The sequence below is a fragment of the Ischnura elegans genome, chromosome 1 (assembly GCF_921293095.1).
Source record: "Ischnura elegans chromosome 1, ioIscEleg1.1, whole genome shotgun sequence".
Classification (NCBI taxonomy): Eukaryota; Metazoa; Arthropoda; class Insecta; order Odonata; family Coenagrionidae; genus Ischnura; species Ischnura elegans.
In genome coordinates this window covers 50,934,217-50,961,768 of record NC_060246.1, presented here as the reverse complement: position 1 = coordinate 50,961,768, position 27,552 = coordinate 50,934,217, and the positions used below count along the sequence as shown (strand labels likewise).

At 36.3% G+C, this 27,552-nt stretch overlaps 1 protein-coding gene across 1 annotated transcript; it reads right to left on the bottom strand.

The window, feature by feature from the left end:
• Positions 1-10: 10 nt before the first annotated feature.
• Positions 11-24,619, bottom strand: LOC124160102 (proliferation-associated protein 2G4). Its single transcript, XM_046535843.1, has 9 exons — positions 24,513-24,619; positions 23,985-24,084; positions 23,695-23,823; positions 23,494-23,599; positions 23,214-23,376; positions 15,350-15,571; positions 7,501-7,726; positions 6,125-6,252; positions 11-1,087 (listed from the first exon to the last, which is right to left on the bottom strand). Exons 1-9 carry the CDS (start codon positions 24,537-24,539, stop codon positions 974-976), a joined length of 1,215 nt encoding a protein of 404 aa, XP_046391799.1. The 5' UTR covers positions 24,540-24,619; the 3' UTR covers positions 11-973.
• Positions 24,620-27,552: the final 2,933 nt, after the last annotated feature.

Below are 27,552 nucleotides of genomic sequence, written 5' to 3'. Positions count from 1 at the left end.
AATATTTCAATGAAAGGGAAAAGATATTTTATTTCATTCTATTTATTCAGCAATGCAATTATTGCTATTTTCTTAGAAAACTGCTTTTCAATGTGAGAGCAGAACTAATTCATTGAGACAGTGTGGACTAACACATGGGCGTTCACACGTGCACACACACATCCACTCTGTTTCAAACACACCTCCACCACTTGATTGTTGGCACCCTTATTATATTGAGAGGATAAACATTTATCATCAATATCTCCACTGTTTACAAAAGTTACAACAATAAGAAAATCAAGGTATTGAGAAACACTAAAAATATTTAGAGGATAACTTCAAAAATGTGATTAAATAGTGTTTCAATCGAATCCCACCGAGAGAGTGTCAATTATGAGCTGGAGGTGGCATTTACATTCTAGACTTTCTATCCATTCATCGCAGTTAGTGTCTTAGTTCTTGAACAAACATGATAATACCATCACCAACACCAGGTATTTTTTTTTATTAAAAATGGCCCTAAATTTTAAACGTCAGATGTTTAAAAAAATAACAAAACCTCAGGAGTACAATCAGGATAAATTTAATATTTTTTAGTTATTCCCTCATCATGAAAGAGTATGTGCCATGAACAACTCAGAACTCCAATACTCATCATGAATGTGGAAGTGGCATGAACAAATTCAAATCCCTGTCCATTAAGAACAGTAAAAAACCATTCTTGAGTCGGTAAAGGAGAGAGAGCATGTGCATGGTAAGACCAATAATGGAAAATTGCTCATCCATTTTCCCAGATCAAAGTGCACTCAACTTTTCAAAAATAAATCACTTTAGAGCAAAAAAGTACTACATCCCTCCAGTGGCCAGTGGAGGGAGGAGCACTCCCTGGACATCTGTGACTGCTCTGCAACCATTCCTCGGTATGCTGCATATCAATTGGAGAGCCTGGAAATGCTCGCCTATCTCCCCAACCCAATTTGTTCATATTTCCCTAGTCCTCAGACTTCACTTCCAATTCTATTGGCGTCTCACCAGCAAGTGCCTTTTCAGCCTTCTTCTTCTTCTTCTTTCCTGCCTTAGGATTGGCTGAGGTGTACAAAAGTTGCTGTAACAAAAAATATTTGAATAAATAAATCTACAACATAAGATATTCAATGTACCTGCAGGAATATAATAACTTCGATAAAAAATCTGTTCATAAGAGAAGCAACATGTCACTGCATGTGACCAATAATGATGCAGAGATGCCTTCTGTCAATTATTCTTGTAGAAGTAAAATTTTAAAATTCAGCACTGAAATTTGAAAAAATGCAGAATCTTGCTTATCCTCACAAATAACATATTTTCCTTCAAGCACTAATAATTTCTCTCTCTCTGCAGCATCCCCTAATTTATACTGCCCTAATTTCAAATGGCCCACCATATCCAACCAGCAGAGGTACTAAACAAGGTGGAGAGCATTGAGAGCAATGAGTTGCTTTGTTTGAATGATAAAGCTCCTCTAACTAGGGTGCCTGTTTTTTTTACAGACAGTAGTCAAATTTTTTGTGCGTACCATTTCAACTTTGTACGCATGGGTGATACACAGTTCACAGTCAATATCATAATTGCAAACTTAGCCACAGATGGGAAAATATAAGTGCATGTTTATCTATATTTAGCATGTAAAAATGCAGAGTAACAGCATTTTTGATAGGATAGATATCCCTTCGATAGATCTTTCAGCCTCACATGCCTTAAGATTTTCTCCATAGTTGGAAAAAAAAGGAATGGAGCAAATACAAATACCTACGAAATACTGGAGCAAGCCATATCAAAAAAATGCAAGCAACTGGTAGAGCACCTGGCCGGCAACCATAAAAAGATAAAAAACACTCACGTACTAAATTTTCGGTGGCGCATTACACCACCTTCCTCAGAGTTAGGTAGGAGACTGTAGGTAAAGGATGATAGATAGCCGAGGGATGGGGAAATAGTGGGGAGGTAGGGTCCAAAGTGGGAGGGGGAAAGAGTGTGCTGAGGCAATTAAGGGATTATCGGTTAATATTTAAGCCGGGAGGAAGAAATGCTTTAAATAGCCATATGTTAAGTTAATTCATTGGAATTAAGTTTGAGTGGGTGGTCTGTGGGGGGGGGGAAGGGAGGCCAAAACTGATTCATTGTCCAAATTCAGCTAACGGAGGAAGTGATGCCTGCAGAAGAAGATGATGGTCCTGAGATGGAGTGTCCCAACTCTGCTTCGGTCAGTGCAGCAATGGACTCTATTGAGATATTTATACAGTAAAACCTCTATGTAGTGAACCTCTTTACATCGAAAACCTCTATACATCGTACCAACCCTCTGGTCCCGTCAGATTTACATGTAAATTTATAGGCGAACCTCTCTATAGTGAACCTCTTTATATCGTAAAACCTCTATATATCATAGCACCGAGACACCCCCGAGACGGCCTAACTACCTCCACCATTCGTACCGAGACAACTAGAGACCATTAATGCAGCCGCGATAACGAACATGGAATGACATTTTCAGCGATAAATTTTTCACACTTATTCTTCTCTTTTACACCTTTACTATACTGTAATTTTCACGTTAGCCATTAGCTAGGGCCATTTTGTTCCATATGAGAGCATACCTAACAGTAAATAAGAAAAAGGCAATGAACTATCCTAATCATTTTAAGTGACAGTAAATGAAGACAGAGCGCATCGTTTTCTCTCGAATCATGGTAAAAATTGCACGATAGCACTCGCTTTCTGTTACTTATGGCTTTATTTTCCTGTAAGTGCTTACTTACTACGTTCAGTTCATATAAGAGGCGACCAGCGCAGGTTATAATCCCTTGCCGGCAGAAATATTTCAACTGACTTCACTCCCATTCATGGAGACAGAATTACTCAACCGCATTGCTACTTCCATTTCTAAAATGAAAATATTTCATGAATTTACTGCAACTCGAAATAAATCAAATACAGTTTTGCAATTATTTTATTCCCATATTTCCCGGTGTAGCACTTTCCCACTGCTGCCTTGGTAATTTTTTCGATGCTTTCGTGAACGATCGTAGTTTACAATTTATTGCGCTTAGCGACAGTCATATGTCTTGCGTGCGTATTTATGCCGTGAAATCTGACTCTTCCATTGGGAGTCCGGGACGTCAATTTCTAGCAGTTCTGAGCGAACATCACTCCATGCGCGACAATGTTAGGTGAAGGAGACAGCTAATTAGCTGATATGCGGAAGAGCAATGAAATTTTTTACCGTCGCCGCCGCATTCTGAAGTAGTTCGCCCAGCATTCTCACTAGGAAATCACGTCGTTTTGCAGACCTAGCGTTTTTTTGTGCCCATGACAGAGTTTTTCTACGGAACACTACGAGCATTGTATTTTAGAGAAAGGGAATTCGATGAAATTTTCAAAATTACGCTCAATTTCTTGTTTATTTTTTGCAATAGTCACGTGTTTATTTTTTATAATCTTTAACAAGTCATACGTTATAAGAATGATGAATCAATTTTCTAAAATATATTATAAGGAGTATTTTCAATTATTTGCCAAAAATATGAAAACATACGAAAATTACTTAATTAATTATAAGCTGATGATGGATTCGACAAATAAAACAAGGCGGCTGCTTGACATTACCACATTTCGAGGAATTTTCCGAGCCATCGACAAGGGCAGGCAGAAGAAAGATGTAGCAGTGACCTTTGGAATACCATCATTCACCCTGACATCTGTTTTAAACAACCGAGGAAAAACAGAAGAAACTGTACATCTAGGCTGCACAAATGAAAAACGCGGGCAGTGAAATAAGAGGATGAAGGAATTATGTTAAGAAATATAAAAGTTGTGTACTTCCCTCCAAACACTACTAGTAAATTACAACCCTTAGACCAGGTAATTATTTCTTTGGTCAAAAGGCATTATCGAAAACAGCTAGTGATTTATTTTTTATTGAGAGTGAATAGTGAAAACGACATTAAAAGTGCTCATGGAACATCCTTCAGTCCATGCACAGGCTGTGCCTTTCGTGGAAGGAATTAATATCCTCAATTTTTGAGAAAAGCTTCATCAAGGCTGGGATTATGGGTGGTAGCAAACAGGAGGAAAGTGAGATATTTGAGAATGAACCTATAGAGTATGATAAAATCAACAAAATAGTTGACACAAATTCAACATTTGAAGACTTTGTAAATGTTGATAATGATTTATTCATATGTTCCCCACATGAGTTGGAAGATAGTGGTGAAGGAGATGTATATATATTGCAGGATACAGGAAGAGATGGATTTAGAGGAAGATGTTGGTAATGAGGAATCAATTACAGTTCCCACCAAAAAAGAGGTTGAGGATTCATTGTATGTAATTGAATGGTTTTTCTCAAGCATGGAGGAATGCGATCATAATATGATTATATTCAATAGAATTGAAAACATTATATCGAAAGAGTTTCAAAAAAGGCTTAAGCAAACCCAATAACTAATTTCTTTCCTAAAAAGCCCTCTTGAACAGGTTACTTTTACCTTTGTGTGATCATTAAATTGTAAATATATGTTCACTAATGCATGCATGTATGTTTAAATATATTAATATTATGGTTTATTAATAAAATGGTGCCTATCACTAAAACCTCTCTATAGTGAACCTCCATACATCAAATTGCCCAAATTTTGGTCCCCTCCATTACGACGTAAAGAGGTTTTACTGTATTATGCACAGGCCTGTCATAAAATGTTTTGAGTGCATTTAGAAAAGTTGAAAATACAGCGGTGAATGAATTGAGTGGAAAGAAACGTCAGTCATCTTTGCTATTGTATTTTAAAATAGAAAAATTACAATGAATAAATTTACTTTAATTTAAACATATTTCACGCCTTTTTAGCATTACTTTCATCCATATTCACAAGTTCTCTCTGAGTGGCCGACGACAATTCACATCATTGAGGTAAGTAATTGGGTTTATGTTTTGTATTACTTTACCATTAAAGTATGGATTGTCAGAATGGAGTTTCTTTCGTGCATGTAAAGTTTCCCATTGTTTCTTGATATAGACTATTATCCAGAAATTTCCACCGGTGTAATATTGTCATTAACTGCCCTGCATTCTCTTACTTATGAACTTACTGCTATCCATATTAATGAAGTAATTCTTTTTGGAGATGATGTAACTAAGGTTTTACGCTCTAAAACCCCCATATAGATGTAACTATAGTGTACTTATTCCTAGTCCGGGCGAGAAAAGGTAGTTCTGGGGGGACTACCTTAGATCATACTGTGTCTGCAATTATGAAATTTTGTAATAAAAAAGCTTCCCTAAACTTTTTCGCCTAAATTTCATCTGGACCACAGTATACGGCTCGTTATAGTGTAATTTTGCTATATCTCTGTTTGTAATATTGCATTTCCCATGTAATAGTTTTAAAATTTTCTGATATTTGGTAATAATAACAAGGAATGAGTAGAAATATACTGCTATCAATGGTTATTCTTTGGTCAATTAAAAAAACTTACAGCAAATGCTTGAAATAAGCTTCAATAAGTGTGTCACTCTAGATGTCTATTACATGCCAGAAGTGAAAAAAAAACATTTTAAGTCTGAGGATGACAAAAAGAAAATGTACATTAGACAATTTCAGCACAACTAACAAGATACAGGGAATGACAGTTATTGAGCTATTAAAAAAATGAGGAGGGGGAAAAAAAACTACCTGGTATCTATAAGGTACCAGCCAACAAACAGAGGGTCAAGAATTAAATCCAAGGACCAAGAATAAAGTCACAGGAGGTACAAGTTGACTGCCTTTATCAATATCTTATCTACTTTTTTAACACAATCTATAGTTACTTTATGATGTCAGCCAAGTCATAATGCTGGGAAAAAAAGAAATGTGTACCGAAGAAACATACTGAGAAGATTCCCTTATCGAATGAATATGAACTTATATTTCATCAAATCATAGAAGACAAGTTTTAAAAATGATGCTATGATGAGGATATTTCTTGCAGCTAAAAAAATAATTCAATACATAAAAAAATCCCCAGTAGCATCCCTTTGATCGAACTGTCGCATAGCTATTTGAAACGGATGATTAAAGTAAAATATCCAGAAAACACTGATTCAATAAGGTACAATACTTGCCTTCAACTCTGGATCATCCACACTACACTCGGATTCATAAAACTCAGCATCGAAAGGTAATCCAGTAATCTTATGGGTTCCATTAGGCATTAATAACACAGTAAATTTGAACTGTGCCACATATTCCCCTGAAATAAAAAATACAGCATAGCTAATTTGGCTCCCATATAAGATTAGGTGACAGTAAGAGAGAGAGTTTTGAGACAAGTCATTACAAACAACCTTGAGGTTGTTCTTCAAAGTAAACAAGTAGGGCTGTGGTACCACTAACTTAAAGCAACATTGTGCGACTAGTGGTGACATTCTCTGCAGTGTATATAAATTTTGGTATAATCACATGTACAATAGATTCCTGATTATCCATGTAAGGATAATTATGAACTATTTTTGATTGTCCATGCGTGAGTTTCACCCTCCTTCCATATTTCCTACAAACCTTACAAAAATCAAATCAGACAAAAACGCGCCAGAATTACTACCTTATACTGCAAGAATACACGAAGCTTATTATTTCCATTAGAAATGCCTTTGTAAAATGTAATTGCTTAATTTACTTGCAGACAAGGATTGTTTCACATTTACTTGGACTTTGTTCTAGTATTACAGACGACAATGAGTGGTAGGAAAAAAACTCTTGATTAAATTTACATTTCTTCATTAACCAATCGCACTAAAAAACATTATACATTCTCTTTATATAATTTTCATACGACAAATAAGTGATTGTAGTGGGCTGTAATTGCTGTGAACTCGCATGAAATTGAATACTGCAGAACAAGAGATTTAATTGGACTTCCGCATATTCATACAGTGACCATTCATGGTCAAACTTGAGAGGAAGTTAAGGCAGTGTGGGAAGTGTAAGCAGAAACTAAGGAAGTAGAGATCGCATGAGTCACTGACAAGCACTACCCAGCATAGAGTTTGCAGGAGTATATGGAGCAGTGGGAATACAAGTACAATGACATTGCCTATAAAAAGATCTGTGGTCGATCGAAGAAAGCTCTCATGAGTTCTTGATGCAATCTAAAATAACGGAATTATGTGCATAAATAACAATATATTTCATTTACATTAATTAGGAAAATTATAGGAAATAAACAGAGTTTTGATAATACACATTTTCCTATTATTTGTGCCGGCTCACATTAGCCTGTATAATTGAGAGTTAACTATATATGTATCAATGACTTTGTAGCCAAGGAGTGTTGTTTACTTACACAAAAAAAAATAACTTCATATTTTCCTCTTATCACACAATTTACACAACTGATGAAGAAGTTTAAGTTGCATTATTTAAGATTTAGCAAAGAGCCTCTCAAGGATTTCAACAGACTTCATAAACATAAGACTATGATTGTCTTTATTTCACTTACCTGACTTTTCAAATAGGACTTGAAATGGGTCAATAAGCTTGTGATTGACACACTCCACCACACCCATCTTGGCTTTCTTCTGATCCTCAAAAACTCTTAAATTGAATGGCATGTTACCATACTTGTGAGTAACCTCACTATAGAAGGCACGTGAGGTCTTAAGCTTCAACATGTAAGTGTCCTCTGTTTTCTTATAAATGGTAACTCTAGTATCCATTTCCCTTCCCTGCAATTTGAATTAAAGCTAGTTAGAACACTATTAAGGTTGTAAAGGAATGTTACATGACATGAAATTCAAAACACAAACCCTATTATTCAAAGCTATACTCATTATACATAACTAAAATGGTGATTATCCCATAACCAATTAAAATGAAAATAAAATACAGCAAGTGTTTTTCCAAACAGCAGTGGCGTACAATTTGGTACTATCTTTAGCTCACTTTAAATGATACGAGGGCAGTTTTATTTTCAATCCTCAATTGCACAGCATAAGTACAATACTAGCAAGAAGTAGATAGTCTAAACAGTGGGAAACTGCAGGTCATTTACACAACACACACTTTTATTTTCACGCTGAAGTTGGACGTCCACGGAGAGTAGCAGCCACATTAACAACACTACATTAATTAATTCTCCAACCAATTGCAAACTACGAATTACGAATCACAAAAATAGTTGAGTGCTTTAAGTTTTGACGTTACTTGACCTTAATAACCCATATTTCCACTTCATAACATCTGAAGCTACATTATCATTCATCAGCGATTGCAGAGACCAAAGGCGCAGAAGCCTTCTGCTGCACGCAGCAAAAAATTCAGAAGTCTGAAATAAATTGAAATATAGCACCTGATGATGAGTCGGAAATTTGGATTGCGCAAGTGCTTTCTTTGACATTGGTGGATTGTAAAAGTTATTCTTATAATAAATGGAATTCTACAAAGTGAGCACGAGGGCAGTTTCCATTCGCCATTCCATTTGTAAATTAATGATCTTTTAATGATCCAAAAATTCTTTTGCCTTGAATATAATCCAAGATGGCACTTGACATATATTTTGTATCTAATAAATGGAGCCCATATCGTGAGTATCTGATTTATGTATACTATCTGACAACATTCATAAGAGCCAGAGGCTTGAAGAATTTGCCTATGGTAACAGCCTCCTATGCCTACAGTACTCAACAAATCTTTATAAAGGGTGTAGAGTGAATATTCCTCAGTAGATGGAACCACTATCAGGGAAGCTCAGCATAGTTAACTGCATCTCACATTTCCCAAAATGCACTTCTACCCTCCCATTGGCTCTCGGCCCATCTCTCTGATACTTTTCTCCCCTCAAGAGCATCCATAAGGCCACAGACACCTCATGGCTCTCAAAAGGTTTATGTTACAGATACCATAAATCATAGCTTTGAAGATAAAAATCAAGTCACACAAGAACAATGGAAACATGTTTCAACCCTCCCCCTTTCTTACAAATTTTCTTACTAGCAGCATCCACACTCCCCATTTCTGGAGGCAAACTACAACATGAGACACCTACTGGGATCAAATGTGTCTAAAATGACTTCTGATAATTGGTAATGTAACTTTATTGGAATGAGATATTAGTAATATGCACTAGATTCTAAGAACAATGAGACCAAACATGACACAATTCTAATATTATTTAAGCTCATTAACACTTAATAACCCTTTGTGCCATCACCAACTATTACCCGAGCTGATTACTGATCCCAGTCATTGTGTAATTAGGCGAGCAGTATTTAGAGAGCAACCCTAATAAACAAGATCTAAGGGAAACTACTGTGATGATGTGGGTTGTAAACCCTTGTCCAGAGTAAAAATATGTAATAAGAATCAACAGCTGCTAACAGGTAGCCAATCAAAGTCCACAATATTTGAACTGGTCCATTTTTTGAAGGTGAAATATTATGAAAGCCAAGAACAGAAATGCTCTAATACCTCTTGATATGCGAGGTTAATAAAAGGTAGACTGATCCCCTCTCGATTTTTCATGAAAATGTATCTATCCGCTATCCGCAATGAAAGAATGGACAAATTCCCACTGATGACAATAATTCATCATATTGCGAATCAATATCAAGTTCCTATCTGTAACATATCTCATTCATCCCACACTTAACCCTAGAAGGATCAGACCCATCATTGTGATGATTATCCTTAACTCACTTTATCACACTGCCCAGAAATTTTTTTCTGTTTTCTTAATTTTTTCTGACTTCACTTTATTTTATATGGTACTTGTTTGGTTAAAATATACTTTAATTATTTCATGGAAATAAGCTGCATATCTGCCAAACCGATTGGAGTGACAGTTGTTCATTTTCAATTTTTCAGAGTAAAATGATAGGTTATAAAATTATTCAGTTGCATTAATAAAAGAAAAATATTTGATAAAATTATCAATTAAACATAGATGAAAAAATATTTAAACAAATTATTACGCAACTAACTTATGGGTTATGGTCCTTCCAGGTAGCCATACAACCCAGGTCCTTATAGTGTTAACAATTCTTAGTCCGATGCCCTTTGCATTTGACTAGCCCTGGAGGCAGGCCATTTTTTAAATTTTTACACAGAAGCTTCAAGTATACCATTGAACTCACACAACTCGAGAACTAATGCATGTTTCTTGCATGAGCATATACGCATTTTTTAAATGATCTACTTATAGGAGTATATTGGCGCTTGAATTCATCAAGCGGGTAATTAGGGGGGTGGGAACATAGTTGTGTCACATATTGTCGAGCATTGTGTCCGTAAGTGGTTTAAATATTCAAAAATTTCCCCACCGTTTTTTGAAAGGGAATTGGAATTAATATTTTATATTATTATTGTGTGTCATATAAATTTGCCAACTTTTCGCCATTCTTTTGTTTTGTCCCAGAATTCTTCAGTTAGTTGAGTGTACAACATGTGTGTGTGTGTGGAATGGCGTGTAATATAACACGTGCTATTTTGAATTAAAGCGCTTTCAACATGAAATGTGAGGAGTTGTTTTCTGATATAAGGAACTTAATTGTTCACTGTTAAAATGTTTGTTATTTTCAATATGATTTCATTTGACGGATAATTCATTCTTTGGATAGGTTAAGTTTAGCATTGAGAAATTGGACTAAGGTTTTAAAAATTTCAAGAGAGTGACGATTTTGAGGTTATTTTTCCATAAGCGTTGTGATGAGCGAAACTTGAAAATGAAACGCAGATTCGTTAGATAAATATATAAAGATATACCACTCACAAAACATATGTCCATAATGCAGTATGTAAAATACTAAATTGTAACCATTCCCCAAATTTCTTTGGTCTTAAAGAAATAGTTATTCTCAAGACATTCCAATTTGCAAAATAGCCTTGATAATGGTAACAGTATTTCACCTAAACTGACATCTGCAATGTATAATCTGCGATACTATTGATTTCCTTTCCATTCAATTGTTGTCCCCAATAAATGCCAACAAAACTATACAAGTGGATGATAAATCCTTAAAGGAATAGTGATACGATTCATTTGAAGAAAATGCAGAATCGCAATGTATCGAATAGGAGTCCACCAATCATGCATATTTCCAAAGGGCTGAAGAAGGCTAAGATGAACCTATAAAACCAAATTTCAATAGGTTAACAGAAATCACAAAGAAGATAAGCCAATTTCCGTATCTGCTACCATAAACGAATTGAACTTTCGATTATAGCGACACTTGATTTGAACGATTCGCGATCACATTTAGTTGCCATCCTCTCATTGGTCATTTCCTTCATAATGAATGCTCAACTATCCCCATAGATGTTAAATTCATAAGTTACAGCAATTCGATATATTTTACAAAAGTATAGATTCGATGTGTCGAAAGGGAGCCTAGCAAGAAAATATATTTCAATAGTGCAGTATGAACAATTCTATGATGAACATATTCATCAAATTTCTTCGGTCTTACATCAATAGTTATAAAGATACACCAATTTGCATATTTGCTATCATTATTGTATTGAATTATCAAGTATACTGACACGTGAATTGAAAATTTGCAATCCTATTGATTTAACTTCCAGTCTTTGATCAGCAACCCTATAACTCCTGGTCAACTCTGTACATGGATATAAAATCCTGTATGTTATAGCAATTCGATATAATTTGCGAAAGCGCAGATTCGATATATATCGAATGAGAACCTACACATAAAACATGTTTCCATTGGGCATTGTGAGAAATACCAAGATGTACCCATTCAACAAATTTCATTGGTCCAAAGTATATACTAATCAAGTTATGCCAATTTGTGTATTTGCTGTAATAATCGATTCAATCTTTCGATTATACTGACATCTGTACTGTAAAATCCACAATTATATTGTATCCACAAATATTTTATTTCCAGTCTATAGTCTCTACTATATAATTCCTGGTCATCTATGCCTGTGGCTGTAAAATCCTTCATGTTATAGCAATTCGATATAATTTGCGAAAGCGCAGATTCGTTATATATATAGAATTTAAGACTATATGCAAAACATATTTACATTGGGCATTTTGAGGAATACCACGATGTACCCATTCACTAAATTTCATTGGTCCAACGTATATACTTATCAAGTTATGCCAACTTGCGTATTTGCTGTAATAATTGAAACAATCTTTTGATTATACTGACATCTGTAATATAAAATCCGCAATGCTATTGATTTAACTTCTAGTCTATGGTCAACTTTTATATAATTCCTGGTCAACTATGCCTGTGGATGTAAAATCCAAAACGTTCTAGCAATACGATATAATTTGTGAAAACGCAGATTCAATGTATATCGAATGTGAGTCTGCATACAAAACATATTCCCATTGGGCACTGTGAGGGATACCAAGATGTACCCATTCACCAAATTTCATTGGTTCAACGTATACACTAATCAAGTTATGCAAATTTGCGCATTTGCCATAAAAATCGAATCAAACTTTCAACTATATTGACACGTACATTGAAAAATTCGCAATCCTAATGATATCCCTTCCATTCAATGGTCATTCCCTTATCCCTGCCTTCTCAACTATCCCCGCTTTCCAAATTTCTCCTGTGTACTTGTATTGGTGACGTAGATAGGGCGATGCGTGTATTTCTTACGGGGACTTGTTACTAAATCATATAAATTCATATCGATATAACTTCATTATGAAACAATATTCATCTAAATAATTTATGCGTATGCAAAATTCAATCCTTTCCTAACATATCGTTAAAAACTTTATCCCCGTAACTATGTAAATAGGTCTGAAAAAGGGCTCCATCGAATGCAACCTTTTATCAATCATAACTCTGACTCTTCTGAATCAATCGATGCACTTGATTTAACTTTTATCAGATAAAACACAATAGCAGTTATATTGTGTATGACTTTCATATGCAAAACTTGATTAACAAAAAAGTTATTAGCGATTAAATCGTATCCAAGGAGATTAGTATCGATATAACTCGCACATGAAGCGATCGAGCGGAATGACCTTCATTGCAAAAGTTGACCTTTTTGATAATAATATTACTCTGTAAATAATTGTAATCTCTGTAATTGTATTCAGTTATTTATATGTATATGGAGTTGTTGGATTGTAATAGTCAAGGCATGCGGATATGCGAACCTGAAGGCCGCGATAGAAGATATTAAGGAGAAAATAGAAGAAACAGAGAAGAGGATGGTGACGAAAATAAATCAAGAATCCACCAGCAGAGGAGGCCAAGGGTGTGATTGGGGACAACCAGGAGGCCGACTGCGGTGATTCCCGGATGAGAGGAGCGGAGCCTGGAAAGGATATTCTCGCGGCCAGGAGCGCGATTTCCGGCAAAGGCAAACAGCAGATAGACGGGAGAGTGAGAGAGTGTGCGAGTGGGAGAAGGGGCGAAGTGCGCTCCAGTTGAATCGTCTAATGATTATTTTTTGCTGGAAGGGAGTGAGGAAGCGAAGCTAAGTGCTGAGTATCCCGAAGTTGCAGTCGTAATGGAGGGAATTGACATAGTATAATTTTGAAAATGGTATAATATTGTGAACAAGTGGGGTGTGTATTTTGAAGAAGAAGGGAGTGAATTTTGCTTCAATAAGCATGAATGTGTTGACAGGTTTCAGTTACATGTTTTTAAATTTTGGGTTGCTTAGTTGGTTCTTTGCATTTGAAAATGGATACTAAGTGAACTTGAAGAATTTGATGGCATGAGTGTGATAATAGAATGAATGAGTCAAGTGAATAATGGAGAGTGATAAATGAAAGGGGGGCAGCATAAAGTGAAATGATCTTAGGAAGGAAAAGTGTCAATTTATTTTCATAGTTATTGCTCGAGGTGTGTTCTGTGGCAGATTTTAGCTAGCAAAATTTTACTAATAATTTTGAATTTCCAATTTTATATTCTTGTACTAGTCTCTTGTAGTCATTCATTGATTCGAGATAAATAATAAGGGAAGAAGTAACTCGAAGGCGTTGGGGCTTCGATTGTAAAATGTAGAGTAGGGCATGATAACCAACTTGTTTATAGTGGCTTTGTCTAAAAAAAAGAAGAGTTGAGCTTCGAAGGCTTTTAAAAGAAAATGTTTTTAGTCCCTTACAACATCTCTTTTAATGAGGCTAATGTAACAATTAATTTTGAGTTATATGCGAGTTGAGTGTTGACGTGAGAATTGGTGGGAGAGGAACAATGACGGTGATGGTGGACGGAGATTGTTGTGAACGGTAGAGGGGGAGTTGGATTGTAATAGTCACGGCATGCGGATGTGTTTTTTTTTTTGCTCCCGAGTTTCAAATTATAAAACGTGTTAAACAGTGTGATAACAATATTGTGACACATTAAAGAGAAGTGGAATAATAATAAAACGTTACAGGGCTTATTTACCACCAACTAATTTTTCAGGCTACTCGTAATGAAGACACACTTCCAACTATAACCATGAACTTTCTTCTCGCTTACCTCCCCGTTCTCCCATGCCGAGAGATCTTTCTTTCCAAAGCCTTTATTTACTCCCTCCTGCCGCCTTTTACTGATCTTGCTGACACCCACCTTACGCATCCCAAACCCCTCCTTCCCCAGAATTTCTCATTCATTCTCTCCCTAAGGTTTTCATATTTTGCATGTGCATAGTAAATTGTACGAGCAATAACACATATTTTAAAAAAATTGAAGGGGGGTGTTTTAAGATATTCAAGGTCAATGACCTTGAGTATTGAAATTCTTACAAACAAGCCATGTAGTATATCAATGTAAAGCCCTACATATTACCTTTCCAAAAATATAAGTTTCATTTTCTACCTTGAATAGTACCAGAATTATAGTCATTTACCTTTAGAGAGAGATGCTGAAATTTTGACAAATTCCGAACATTTTCGGACCTGTAACTTTTGTCAAAATCATCATTTACCTCTACAAATTGGTATTTTTCCATCACTTACCAGTATCATGGAATACACCAAATTTGAAAGAAATCTGACGTGGTCGGGTTGAGTAGTGTGTTGAATTCACATGGAATGACCTGACAGCAATCTGATAAATGAATATATTTACCCAGTCTTTTACCCCATTCAGGTGTCAGTTTTAAAATTCATTTCTTCCTCCGTTAGGTAACAAGAAAATGAAAATACAACATAATTTATGCCTGAAGATGATTACTCTTCAAAACCCTGGTCGCGTTATGTAAAAAAACTAATGTTATAAATAAAAGTGAAATATCCATGAAATTTCCTAATCGAATACCACTCAGTAAAGAATGACTTAGTGAATTGTTTATTGATTTCTCCTGATTGATAACTATTCCCTGAAAACTATTGATAACTATAGGATTGAAGACCTTACCACACCCTCGCCTGTACTAATGAGGACGTCCATAGCGTAGACTTCATGTGTGTTGAAATCAAAGCGCTCATGCTCCTTTTTCTGAGCATCACTAGGGTTTTGAATGATGGTTTTCTCTCCGTCAATCTTGAACTGCTTGAGCTGATGACTCAGCATTCCTTCCATTGGTTTGCACTTATAAGCTTCAGATATTTTTTGGACGGCCTCCGTGATGGCATAAGCCTATAATGCAATATAAAAGACTGACTAAATAATAAGACAAATGCCAATCAAGAAATTTACCAGGAAGTAAAATTTATATTTATACCGGTTCAACTGCTACAAATTCAGATCTGGCAAAAAAATGAACCATGATTGATGCGATGAAATATATTTATTATTCACCAAAATGCATTTAACAAATAAGCATGCAGGACACGAGTGAGAAAATAGTAAAGGGTCATTTCATTTCAAATCACCCAATATTAACATTTGTTGCTCGACATTTTTAATTATCCTGATTTTTTTATCAATGGTTCCCTACAAGTAGACAATCACACCATTTGAAAAATTTAGAAGGCTTTACTTTTTACTTTGTTTTGGCAGCCACTTTTAAAAGTGCGGCTGGAAAATTTTTGAAGAAAAATGTGTTAAAGTAGTGGAGCATTGAATTTCAATAAAAATGCAACCACTTTACATGCTCCTGCAGTGAAAACAAGGGTTCGTGCAGAGCAAGTGAGCACACAGGGGTTTGATTACATAATTACTAATATAATATAATTGGCACAAACTTTTCAGAGATGGCTGTACCCCTGCTTGAGAGTAGTGTGGAGGGTGGACACCCAGGGTGTGGAGGGTGAAACGTCCCATATGGTGGACAGTGCAACACACTGTCCACCATATGGCACGTTTAGCCCTGGTTAAGCCTCTTGTTACAACCTGGCTAATTCCAACACAGGATTTCTATATCCTCCCTCCCTTACCTCATGGCAAAAATGACCCCAGCTGTCGGTTACCTCCCTCTAAATACCATACCATAGACAATATGGAGCACACAGCACCCAGCAGTGGTGTAAGTATGGGGGAGGGGGGAAAGGAGGGGATAGATCCCCCCCAAAGCTTCAGAGAAATGAAAAAAATATATTTAAAACAATTGTCTCGTTTTGATATACAGCGACTGCATCTACTTAAAGTTAAATTTTAAGTGCTAAAATGATGTAAAATATATTTACAGGTAGGTCATTTTTTATATTTTCCCGGAATCCCCGTTGTCTTCAAGGGGAGGGCACCACCCAGGTACTACCTACCCCCCCCATAGCATATTCCTAGTTACGCCTCTAGGACCCGGGATATTCCGTAACTAAGATTTTTCCAGTGCTTATATCACTTCTTTTACGTGAGCGATTTAAATAACTGCGAAACTGCCGTCAGTGATGATTAAACAAAAATAGACTAAGAGCCCATAAAAATCTCCCTCCTCTACAATGCTTACGCACTAAAAAAAGAATATTCCAATTAAATTTTAGCAATACTAGATTGAATCTACCGGGTATAGCTTCTCTGTTGGCATTATTCAGCAAATCCAACGCCGGGAACTTCGATTTAAGCCCCTTGATTTGTCATCACGGAATATTTTACTTTCCAATTCTGATAAAAACACCGAACACTTTTTGTACTTCGATATAATGATGATAAGCCATTCCTGATTCGAAAGGAACTGCCTTATCTTTCACAATTTGAATTTGACTTTAATGATTATGTGACAACTGACGATGTGAGTTATTCTCCAAGGGCATTCACACTAACTCTCATTCCATTAAAAAATAAATGCTTGATACCAGGCAGAGCTAAACTAATAGCTATTCAAGGTCCAACTATGTTTCATTTAAACCCACTGAGCTACATTCCTTTGGTGTAATTCGTCCCGCAGAAGTGGGGTTAGCCTGCAGAATGAGACCATGCATGCTGTTTTTGCCATCGTGTTGAATCACCATCGACTTACGCCCATACTGCAAATAATATTTTTTTTTTAATAATCTTTTTTGGATGACCTTGGAGGGCAAAATTTTGGTACCCAGAATTTTTAACAGCACATTTAGGCGTTACTTCGCCGGGGCGACAGAAAACATAACCTTGGAAAAATTCTAGAAAATCTTCCGTTTGAGATAGATATTCCGTAGTTGATAATTCTGGATTGACGATCATCTAATACAGTTCAAATTAATATCTAATAAACAGCATCGCTCATTATCAAAACTTATCATTCTTTATTGACCTAACTATGTAATGAGCATATAATACTCCCGCTACTGTGAATAAAATCGGCGTGCATACCTCAACCTTCTTCAAAAGCAGTTCTCTGACAAGTGGTATAAGTGAGGTATTTTATCTCATTGGCCTGGAAAAATACATTTCGCAACCGAGGTCACTGCATAAGTGAAAAGTTTCATAACTGAGGTTGGAAATACATAGGTTCATATGGGTTTATTCACCGGACCAAAAAAAATCGGTGTATAAGTGAGGTCATTGTATAACTGAGGTTCTTCCGTATTTCATTAAATTTAATTGCAGCAAGCATAGGAATGAGAGAAAGTTTTCTATAATCATAATGGCATTAAGGTATTTAAGCACTGTCATTTGTATCATAAAGACATGTCGACTACACTAGGAAGGGTTAGTGTGCGCTAAAATATGTATTACTTTTTTGTATTGCTTACACTGATCAACTTCCAAATTAAAAATGTAAACCACTCCTTGCAAAAGCACATGCCATTAAGCATTTTAAGTAGATATTTGACATAAATGGTCCCGAGAAGCTGAGGCTTCTTTTTATGTGACTTGTTAGTACACCCATGTCTCACTTAGCGAAAGGGATGCATTCCATGCGGCCTTTGCGCCATACGAATTTGCATTTCATGAGAGCATTTTAACATTGGGAAGATAGGGATGCCTTCTCAGTAGTATAAGTGTTGGGTACCGAATTTCCTATAAACCATATATATTCCTATAAATGGCATTAGAAGACCTTATTCATGCCAACGATTATAGTTAAAAATATCTTTAAAGATTGTAGGCACGCATTAAAAGATGTTTTTCCTCATTAAAATAAAGTTGTACGTGCTTTTGAAATTCCCAACCTTCCAAGCGGGTGGCCAAACATCCAGGAAAAATCTCAGGGATTCGTAATGCATTGCAGGCAGTTGACGAATTTTCAAACCAGTCTAAAAACAATTCTTGAGTGACCAACGCCCTTTTGTTGTTCATTCAAATAACTGACAAATGCTACTTTGAATACCATTTCATTGCTCGAGAAGTTAGTATATGATAAATCATAATCTTCAATTTGAAGTCCCCCGAGGCATTAGCATCAAGCAGCAGCAACACTCTTTACAAGCCTTGAAACCTAACTCAGGTTTTTCTTCCCTAAAAATAAATGAACAACAGTTCATTCTCTCCTTAAACGATTCCTTCTCGCAGACATTAAAAACTAGTTGAGGGGGAAAGGGTTCACTCTCAATCACAGATTAGAGTTCCTCAGGGAATGTTGCGGCGACTATGCTATCAGTACTTGCCGATTCACCTGATATCGTAGCACTAAAACACCAGCTCGAAGTTTAAAATTCTGAAACCAACCGCAGCTTCCACTAAATGACTGAGAGTAATCACCACCTTAATCTTCTTTTATAGATTCAAATGAAGACAAAGTTTTGAACTAACAACTGCCTATGATGGAGGAACATTGTAAAACCTTTAATTATAAATCCTCGTACATTAAAACCTCTTTACATCGTAATGGAGGGGACCAAAATTCGGGCAATTTGATGCATGGAGGTTCACTATAGAGAGGTTTTAGTGATAGGCACCATTTTTTTTCATATCCTTTGGAAATGAAAGGCACTACTGTCTTTTAAACCATTATATTTATGTGTTTAAACACTCTAGGAGAATAGAGTGGAGAGCTGCGTCAAACCAATCCTAGGATTGTTTACCAGTGATGATGAAACACTCATGCATGCATCAGTGAACATATATTTATTATTTAATAATTACAAAAAGTGAGTGCTATCGCATGATTTTTGCCATGATTTGAGAGAGAGCAACGTGATCTCTCTTAATTCAACAGTCACTTAAAATGATTACGATAATTGGATACCTTTATTCTTATTTACAGTTAGGTATGCTCTCATTTGGAACCAAACAGCCACAACTAATGAATAATATGAAAATTACCACACATTAAAGGTGTATAAGAAAAAAAATAAGGGTTAAACATTTATCGCTGAAAATGTCGTTCCATGTACGTAATCGCGGCTGCATTAATGGTCTATAATGTCTCGGTATGATTTGCGGAGGAAGTAAGGCCGTATCGGGGGTATCTCCTTGGCATGATAAGTGGAGGTTTTACGATATAAAGAGGTTCACTACTAAGAGGTTTGCCTATAAATTTACATGTAAATCAGACAGGACAGACTTCTCAACCCGTATTACTTAGAAAATTCATTTCCACTATCTCCAAACTTAATTAACGATCTAAATTATCTGATGTTATTCAGTTAAGGGGACGAGAAAAATGACTTCGATGGGTCCGCTGTCCAGACGCATGATGAGTAAATTTTTTGACACAGCAATGGATTTCGACAAATATATAAACAAAGAATAAAATATGAGGCTAGCAATTAGTGCTGTGTCATTCATGAATGAATCATTCAAAATGAACAAATCATTGGTATGAACCGAATGAATTGAATCTACGTTTCGCGTTCGAACCGTTCAAAATGAACGAAGGAAGATTCAAATCCGCCGAATCCAAATCATTCAAAATGAACGATGGAAGAATCAAATCAGCCAAATCCAAATTGTTCAAAGTGTACGATTTGAATTCGGCTTGACTGTGTTGATACTACCGATGAAAGGCAGTGAATCATAATTAGATCCTGACGAATGGCCATACAGGTTGGCGATAAAAATGAACTCTTCGCCATAATTACTATTGATTTGACTAGAAGGAATATGCAGTATGTATTACAGTGTGACGGAACTAAATACACACTGATTTCGTAGAATATCATAAGGGCTTCTTCACGGAGAAATCAGTGCTATGAGTATTCTTTTGACTATAACAGAGAAATGAAAATTCTTGAGGCACAGGAATTTTTTAGATGGAATTAAAATGAATTCTTTACTTTCACAATTAAATGTTTTAATAAATATGAAAGGCTTGAGAAATAATCGCATGCAATGGAACAGATAAAAGTGTCTGTAATCTGACGGATTGACCTTAGTTTAAGAGTTATTTACATTAAGAGTAATTGCATTTCACATTTAATTTAACGTAGACTATTAATTTTCTACAGCATAACTTTCAGACAAATCAAAGAGGTATTAAATCAATTTAACGTGGACTATTAATTTTCTATAGCATAACTTTCAGACAAATTGATGACGCATTAACATGTGAAAGCAATTTATTAGAGATGCCTTTAAAATGAAAATTAATAATCACTGTGAATTGCTATTCGTCTTAATATTTGAAGTGAAGTAGGTTGACAGATTCTCATGTATTCAAGAATGATTAATACATTACACATGCATATAAAGTATTCTCCATGGGTTCTAGATTCACACAGATTAGAGATTCAGATGGATTCCATATTCACATGGATTCAATATTCCTATGGATGCGACATTCACATGGATTCGAGATTCCCATGGTTCATTCCCTTCCTTATGAACGATTTAAAAAACAGATTCATTGCCATGAATCAAATCCCATGAACCGAATCAAATGAACCAAAATTCCCACCTCCACTATCAATACTATTAATATGTGTAAAATGAGTGTAACTTCGTGTGCACTTAGCACAAGTTCACATTTTTTCACGAGAGTACTAAAGGTTTTTTGATTAGGCTGAGCAGCATTGGAATTTTTCCCCTAGGAACAAATTTGCACTAATCAAGGTATATATATCCCAAGTATATATAGCCTCGAGTATATATATCCCAGAGAGCACACAAAAAATTGTGGATCTATAATATCTGTCTATTTCGAGTCTACAGGTTACTTAACTGATGGAAGTTCGCTGTAGGCCATGAATAAACACGATGTATACTACGACTGCATATACTGCAGGATACAGTTCACATGGAAACCTTGTTCGGTTGTTTAATAATTTTCCAATAGGGATGTGTCTTGTGCTAGGCGCTTCCCAAAATCCTCCGTAGCCCTTCCAGCATAATAACAAGAGGACTACCCACTACTACAAATGTCATTTCATCGAAAAAAAAAAAAAGCCACAGTTATTTGCTCCCTGGTAATGTTTCTGCATGTTTATGAGGAGGGTAGCAAGCGTAGTCTCCATATCTCCGTGTTGGAAATGACAGTGCTTAAATACCTTAACGCCACTATGATGATAAAAACATTTCTCTCATGCCTATGCTTGCTGCAATTAAATTCAATGAAATACTTATAGTCGTATGATCAAAATTAAGACTACAAAACATGCTGCCGTGATCCCTGTCTCCTGGGTGATAGTCGATGAAGCTAACTGCTAACCCATCTCCATCTGTGGGAAGGTAAACTATTTTGAAATAGGGTAGTTTCCTTCATCAAAGAAAACAAAAGGCATCGATTGCGATTCGTTACCCACCATTAGTGAATTCATAATATACAAGTTATTTGGTTTTAAAAATCTCAGTTGAGACTAATGTTCCTGCTCAATTTTAACCTCACTTAAAAAAGGCCAGATTGGCACTTATGCCATGCCACTCCACGTGATGTCACAGGGACCTAGTTTCTAAACAAGTATATAAGAGTTCTACATCGTCTGAGATTATCAATGCATGCATGAGGCACAGAACTCAGGGAAACAGTTCTTAATAATCACCTATTAACATTTCCTATGGTCAGAAAGTTTCCTTCGTTTGATAGGGTACTAATAATCCTTTTTTAAGCCATCATTTAAAATACTAAAATAGTGAAATATGTACTCCAGGAGTAACCTTTCGATTTAGACAGTAAAAAAATAATAACAGGAAACCACCCTATTATACAAGGCTTATACATATTATAACAGTACCGCATGAAAATTAATTAATTGCAGCCAAACCAAGGCCCATTCAGAGCCACTACTAATTCATAAATGTGTTTTCCAACCCGAATGCCATGAAAAATACAGCATTGAAAAAGACGGCGCAAGGTACATGATCTCTCCTTGTAAGTACCATAAGAAACTGCAGCAATGGAAAAATTAAAACAATTATGACTATTCTGACATTAGTGAGGTTGGAACAACATTAGCTCACTTTTCTATCATGAATTTAAACTTCAAAGCACTGGGATCATAAAAGCACTGCATTTTTAATGCTTATGGTCCCAATTCATGAATTAGATAAGCGAGTCACTTCACATACACAACATGTCAGGACTTGAAAAGTCATATACACGACTAAAGCTCCACTTCTATTTCACATCTTAAGCATTGTACTTATTAAATTTATACAGCTACAACACCACAAGTCTATGCAATTCGACAGCATTTTCATAGTCAACAAGTCACGGCTAGTCATTACTAGCGAGTTCAACAGAATCGGTTCTGCACCGACAGCATTGATTTGCTAAGGCGCTACTACAATGTAAAATTACTTTAAATGTGAATCTGATATTGGTGCATTAATTCATCTTTGAATGATACCAGCATTCAAACATTTCAAATCAGTGCAAATTCGACTTCAACAGCGCAGGGCAAATTCATTCCATTGAAAGTCCAGAGTATCTAAGTCTAGAGCCTAGAATATCCATAACTAGGGCATCATATACAATGCAACCTAGCCTATAATTGGTGGCTGCACAATTCAGAAATCCTCCACCGAGGGAGGGAGCAATTACCTCATTTCCTGGTTTCAAAAGCCTCAGGGCAGCCTGGGAGGCTAAATGAGCAGCCATAACCACATCTGCCTTGCGTCCCTTCACTTTTGATGTTTTGGACGCACCAATAACAATGGTGTGAGCAACAACAGCTATGAAACCATCCACATGAGCGCCAAGGTCTCTTCATGGTGAAGAAAAAAGGCGAAATTAATTCCTCACAACTGACATTTTTCCGTGAATAACGGGTAACAAAAGCTGGAAGTACAAGTCTGAATTCATAAATATGGCATGCACTTACATTTTAACGACGTCTTCCTCTTTAAGAAGATAATCAGGTTCATTGGCCATGGGCGAAAAGTGACAAATACAGTTGTTCACAGAAATGCATGTTGGAAATGCTATGCCTGAGGGCAAGTTTAAAAAATTCCATTAAGTCACATATTTGGGACACGAAAAGAAAATCTGAACATTCATAACCTAATTTCACTAGCAAACTTACCTTTCTTTAACTCCTTTTCTTTCTTAAAAACCTTACTCGTCTCCTCAACTATCAAAGAATCTCCGTACTCACATACTTCACGAACAGCAGCTCCAACAATACACCTATCTATTACCTGCTTGAGAACGCCTGAGAATAGAGAGTTAAGGTCTCATGTAGTGCAAACACATGGTACACGCCAACGCCGGGTATAACATGTCCATATGGCAACACCAATCACGTAAATACAATTGCAGAGGTAATAAAGCTGACATGGTGTGTTAAAATTTTATATAAAAGTATTAACTAACGATTAACGATATCTCCAGCCATTTTATACTTGGTAACCACCAAGTCCTCAGCGATCGTTTTCTCAACATCTTCCTTGTCCGCCATGTCTTCTTCCCACAGCTGATATCACGTGACACATGAGCGGGAACAGCGGGAAAGGAGAAAAGTAGAAAATAGACGCAGCGAAATAAACAATTTACCGGCAGCCCAAGAGCTAAAGCATGAGCATAGATACATAAGCTACATAAGTATGTTCATGAGCTAAAGACTAAATCACGGATTTTCCGGATTTTTTAAATGAAAGAGCAGAAGGATACAGGAAGCCACTTTTCACCAGTATCGATAGAAAAACGAACAGGAATACCGCATTCGTGCACGTAGTATGATCAGTGGAAATAAACTAAGAAGCATGCATTTATAGTAGTGTCGTATAATTGGGAAATAAACGATGCGGAGCTTTCGGAAGTAAAATATACTGATTGTGTATTTCCTGACCAGAGCTTTGCCAGATAAATGTTAATGGAAAAGGGGAGAAGTTGCTCACTCACAGGGGGTGTCTCCGGAAACGGCTTCATAGGTGACAGGGAATTTGACTTTCGAAGAGTAATATCAGCAGGAAATGAGAGCGTCTCGATGATGTACAGATATGCAGAAGCGGGAATTATTAATGATGTATTGCATCTTTTTTAAACTGTTGATTTGTACCATCGCCGTTACTATAGTCATAGTACATACATATATGGTCGTAGCCGATTTACTCATGATGAGACTGGACATCCCCAAGATAATGAACCAAATGTGGAACATTTGACTACCGGTGCCTATGTCTTCGCGAGCCGAACGCAATTGAGGGCTAATAATGTTGAAATTGAAGTCTCGCAAATCAACCCGCCAATGCTGGTCAGGAAGGAGAAAAATGAGTGTCACGAGATCTTTGCTAAAAAGCCATCGATTCCATGCCCAATTACTGGTGAGGAAGTGAATCAAATAAAAGTTTGAAAATGATAGCTTAGATCGTAGCTACGTTATTCATATATGTATATAACGTAGGCTACCGTTATAGATACTTAGATAACTTGAATCCGGCAGATCCTTAAAAAAGAAATTACTATTCATCAGCAGGTTATTTCTTTGTGAAAGGATCCAACTCGTTGTTTGTACACACATCTGTGCTATCCAGGGTTCACTTTTGTGGGTTTTGCTCTTCGAGCATATTTTTTTCTTGTTTCAATAAGATAGCTCTGGCTTGTGTTTTCTGACTCTCTTTCTGGTCTCTGCAAATTGGACTGCACTTTTTCTTTAAGGAAGGATTTATGGATAGTTAGGGTAAACACCACGGTGGATATTTATAGTTTAATCAGGAAAGATAAATGTCACACAGGGTGAATGAGTGAAGGGATCATCTCTCATGCATTCAGAGATGTACTCTTGGACTACGGATGCCTCTGAATTTTAGTATGAAAAGCAAACTAAGTCACTGTCACTGAGTCTCATTGGTAGTATGTAAACCATTTCACCCAGACCAACCTATTGGTGCCTTTTTTTCCTTAGAGATCAGTTTCTCTCGGGGAGCTTCTCTGAGACTCAATTATAGAAAAGTAACCTAAGTACATACTTATTTTCACGGAGAAAATATTCACAATTAACCCTGTTAATACAAGGTACATTCCATAAGTAATGCAACCAAATTTATAAAAAAATCATTTATTTAATACATACATAAAATTAATGAAAAATCTGCAAATAGCCTCTTGCATAGATACACTTCTGGAGGCAGTGTTTCCATGCCTGGAAAGCCTTTACCAGAATCTCCTTTAGAGCCAAGATAACATACGCGCCTGAATGCTTTCAATTGTGTCCCAACATTTTCCTTTCATGGCTCCTTTTAATTGAGGAAACAAAAAAGGCAGCGGGAGCCGGATCAGGACTGTAGGCAGGCTGGGGAACCAATAAGGTGTGGGTCCTGGCCAGGAACTTGTAGACAATGAAGTCGCTGTGACACGGAGCATTGTTGTGATGAACATTGTTGATTTATGGAAACGTTTTGGTGGTGGACTTCTTATGGTGAAAGCAAAATTTGATAGCATACCATTGCTGTAGAGAATGATACACTGTGATAAATTCAAAATGAAGTTCACAGGAACGCACATCCTGACTCTCCAGCAGCTAGCAGCCGAATGAGACCAGGTGCATTTTGAATCTAACACCCCCAATCTTTATAACTTGGTTTATGCATTCACAGTTTTCAATCCATCAAGCCATTCTTGAGGCCTTTTTACATAGTACACGGAATTGCTCAATCTGATGTACGTGCGAAAGCGCAATCAAAATTGCGTCGTGTAAAGCGGTGAATTGCTAAAACACGTGTGGATGCGAAACGGCAAAATAGCCCCGGTTCTAATTTCATTCATGCATTTGTGCAATTCCACGCCATTTTAGAAATAAAAGTTGCTCTGACCTGTACAATTCTGTGCCCCGTGTAAAACGGCCTTTACAATCACACAGTGCTTGCGTGCAGTGGCGCCGACTCCATAGGGCTTGAGGGGGCCCGAGCCCCCTCAATAATTCGTTATGGGTGTGAGGAAAAAAGTGTCAGGCTTTTTGATTATCCCCTGAGTGTCCAGATATCGAGATTAGAGTTCTCAGTATTCTAATGTTGATCATATGACTTCTAAAATGCTTAAAAAACTTAAAACTCACTACTTATAAAATTTCCCGGGGAAAGGTCCCCGGTTTGGGCCCCCCCAATATTTTTTGTAAGTCGGCGTCCCTGCTTGCGTGAATGCATAAATGACACATTCATACATTGATGCAGGCCTCAACTCCTCACCTAAAATTTAATGTAGCATATTCATAAGACGTGTTTCTTTGTTATATTCAATTAAATGTTTTTGATTAAGTACTCTAAAATAATTTTGAAGAGATTATCATAAAATAATTTAAAATGCCAACAAATATATTTTATTATTAATTTTTAAATCATAAATAAATAATTTTAGAGAGACATTTGAAATTATAAAAGTGAACATAATTTAAAATAATTTACATTTATTACCTCAAGTATTTGAAAAATTTTAATCATTAGATTATACTACTTGGGAGTCTAAAACAGAGTTGGTAAAATAATTCTTTCTCAAAATATCAATCATCCACATCTTTGAAGCTACACATTATTGCACAAACAAGCACTTATTCATTGACCACTTCTTCAACCACTGGTGTCACCGCCATAGAGGACCTAGGGGACGCATCCCCCCCAATATTAAAAATTTTCCGGGGGAGGACCCCCCATCATGTCATGGGGGGGGTGCCCCCGGATCCCCTATTTGTCCCCCCAAAAGTGTTATGGTGACAACGCCAATGTCTTCAGCCAAACTATTTGGCACAAATATTAGACAGAACAACTAAAAAGGCACATGGCACAAAAACTCACAAAAAAATGAGACACGACATTAATAAAACTAAATGCCAAAGAATATTAGAATATATACATACTCAACAATTACATAAGAATCAGGATCATCAAATTTGCAGGTGTTGTGCACACCTACAAATTTGAACTTCATAAGACATTTTATTTTACATTAT

Excerpts from the sequence above, each read along its gene's own strand:
- LOC124160102 (XM_046535843.1), bottom strand. The coding sequence starts at position 24,539 with ATGAAGCCGTTTCCGGAGACACCCCCT. Across the intron at positions 24,085-24,512 it reads CGTTTCCGGAGACACCCCCT|CTGTGGGAAGAAGACATGGC; the intron begins GTGAGTGAGCAA and ends ACGTGATATCAG. Across the intron at positions 7,727-15,349 it reads TTAGTACAGGCGAGGGTGTG|GGAAGGGAAATGGATACTAG; the intron begins GTAAGGTCTTCA and ends TTCAAATTGCAG.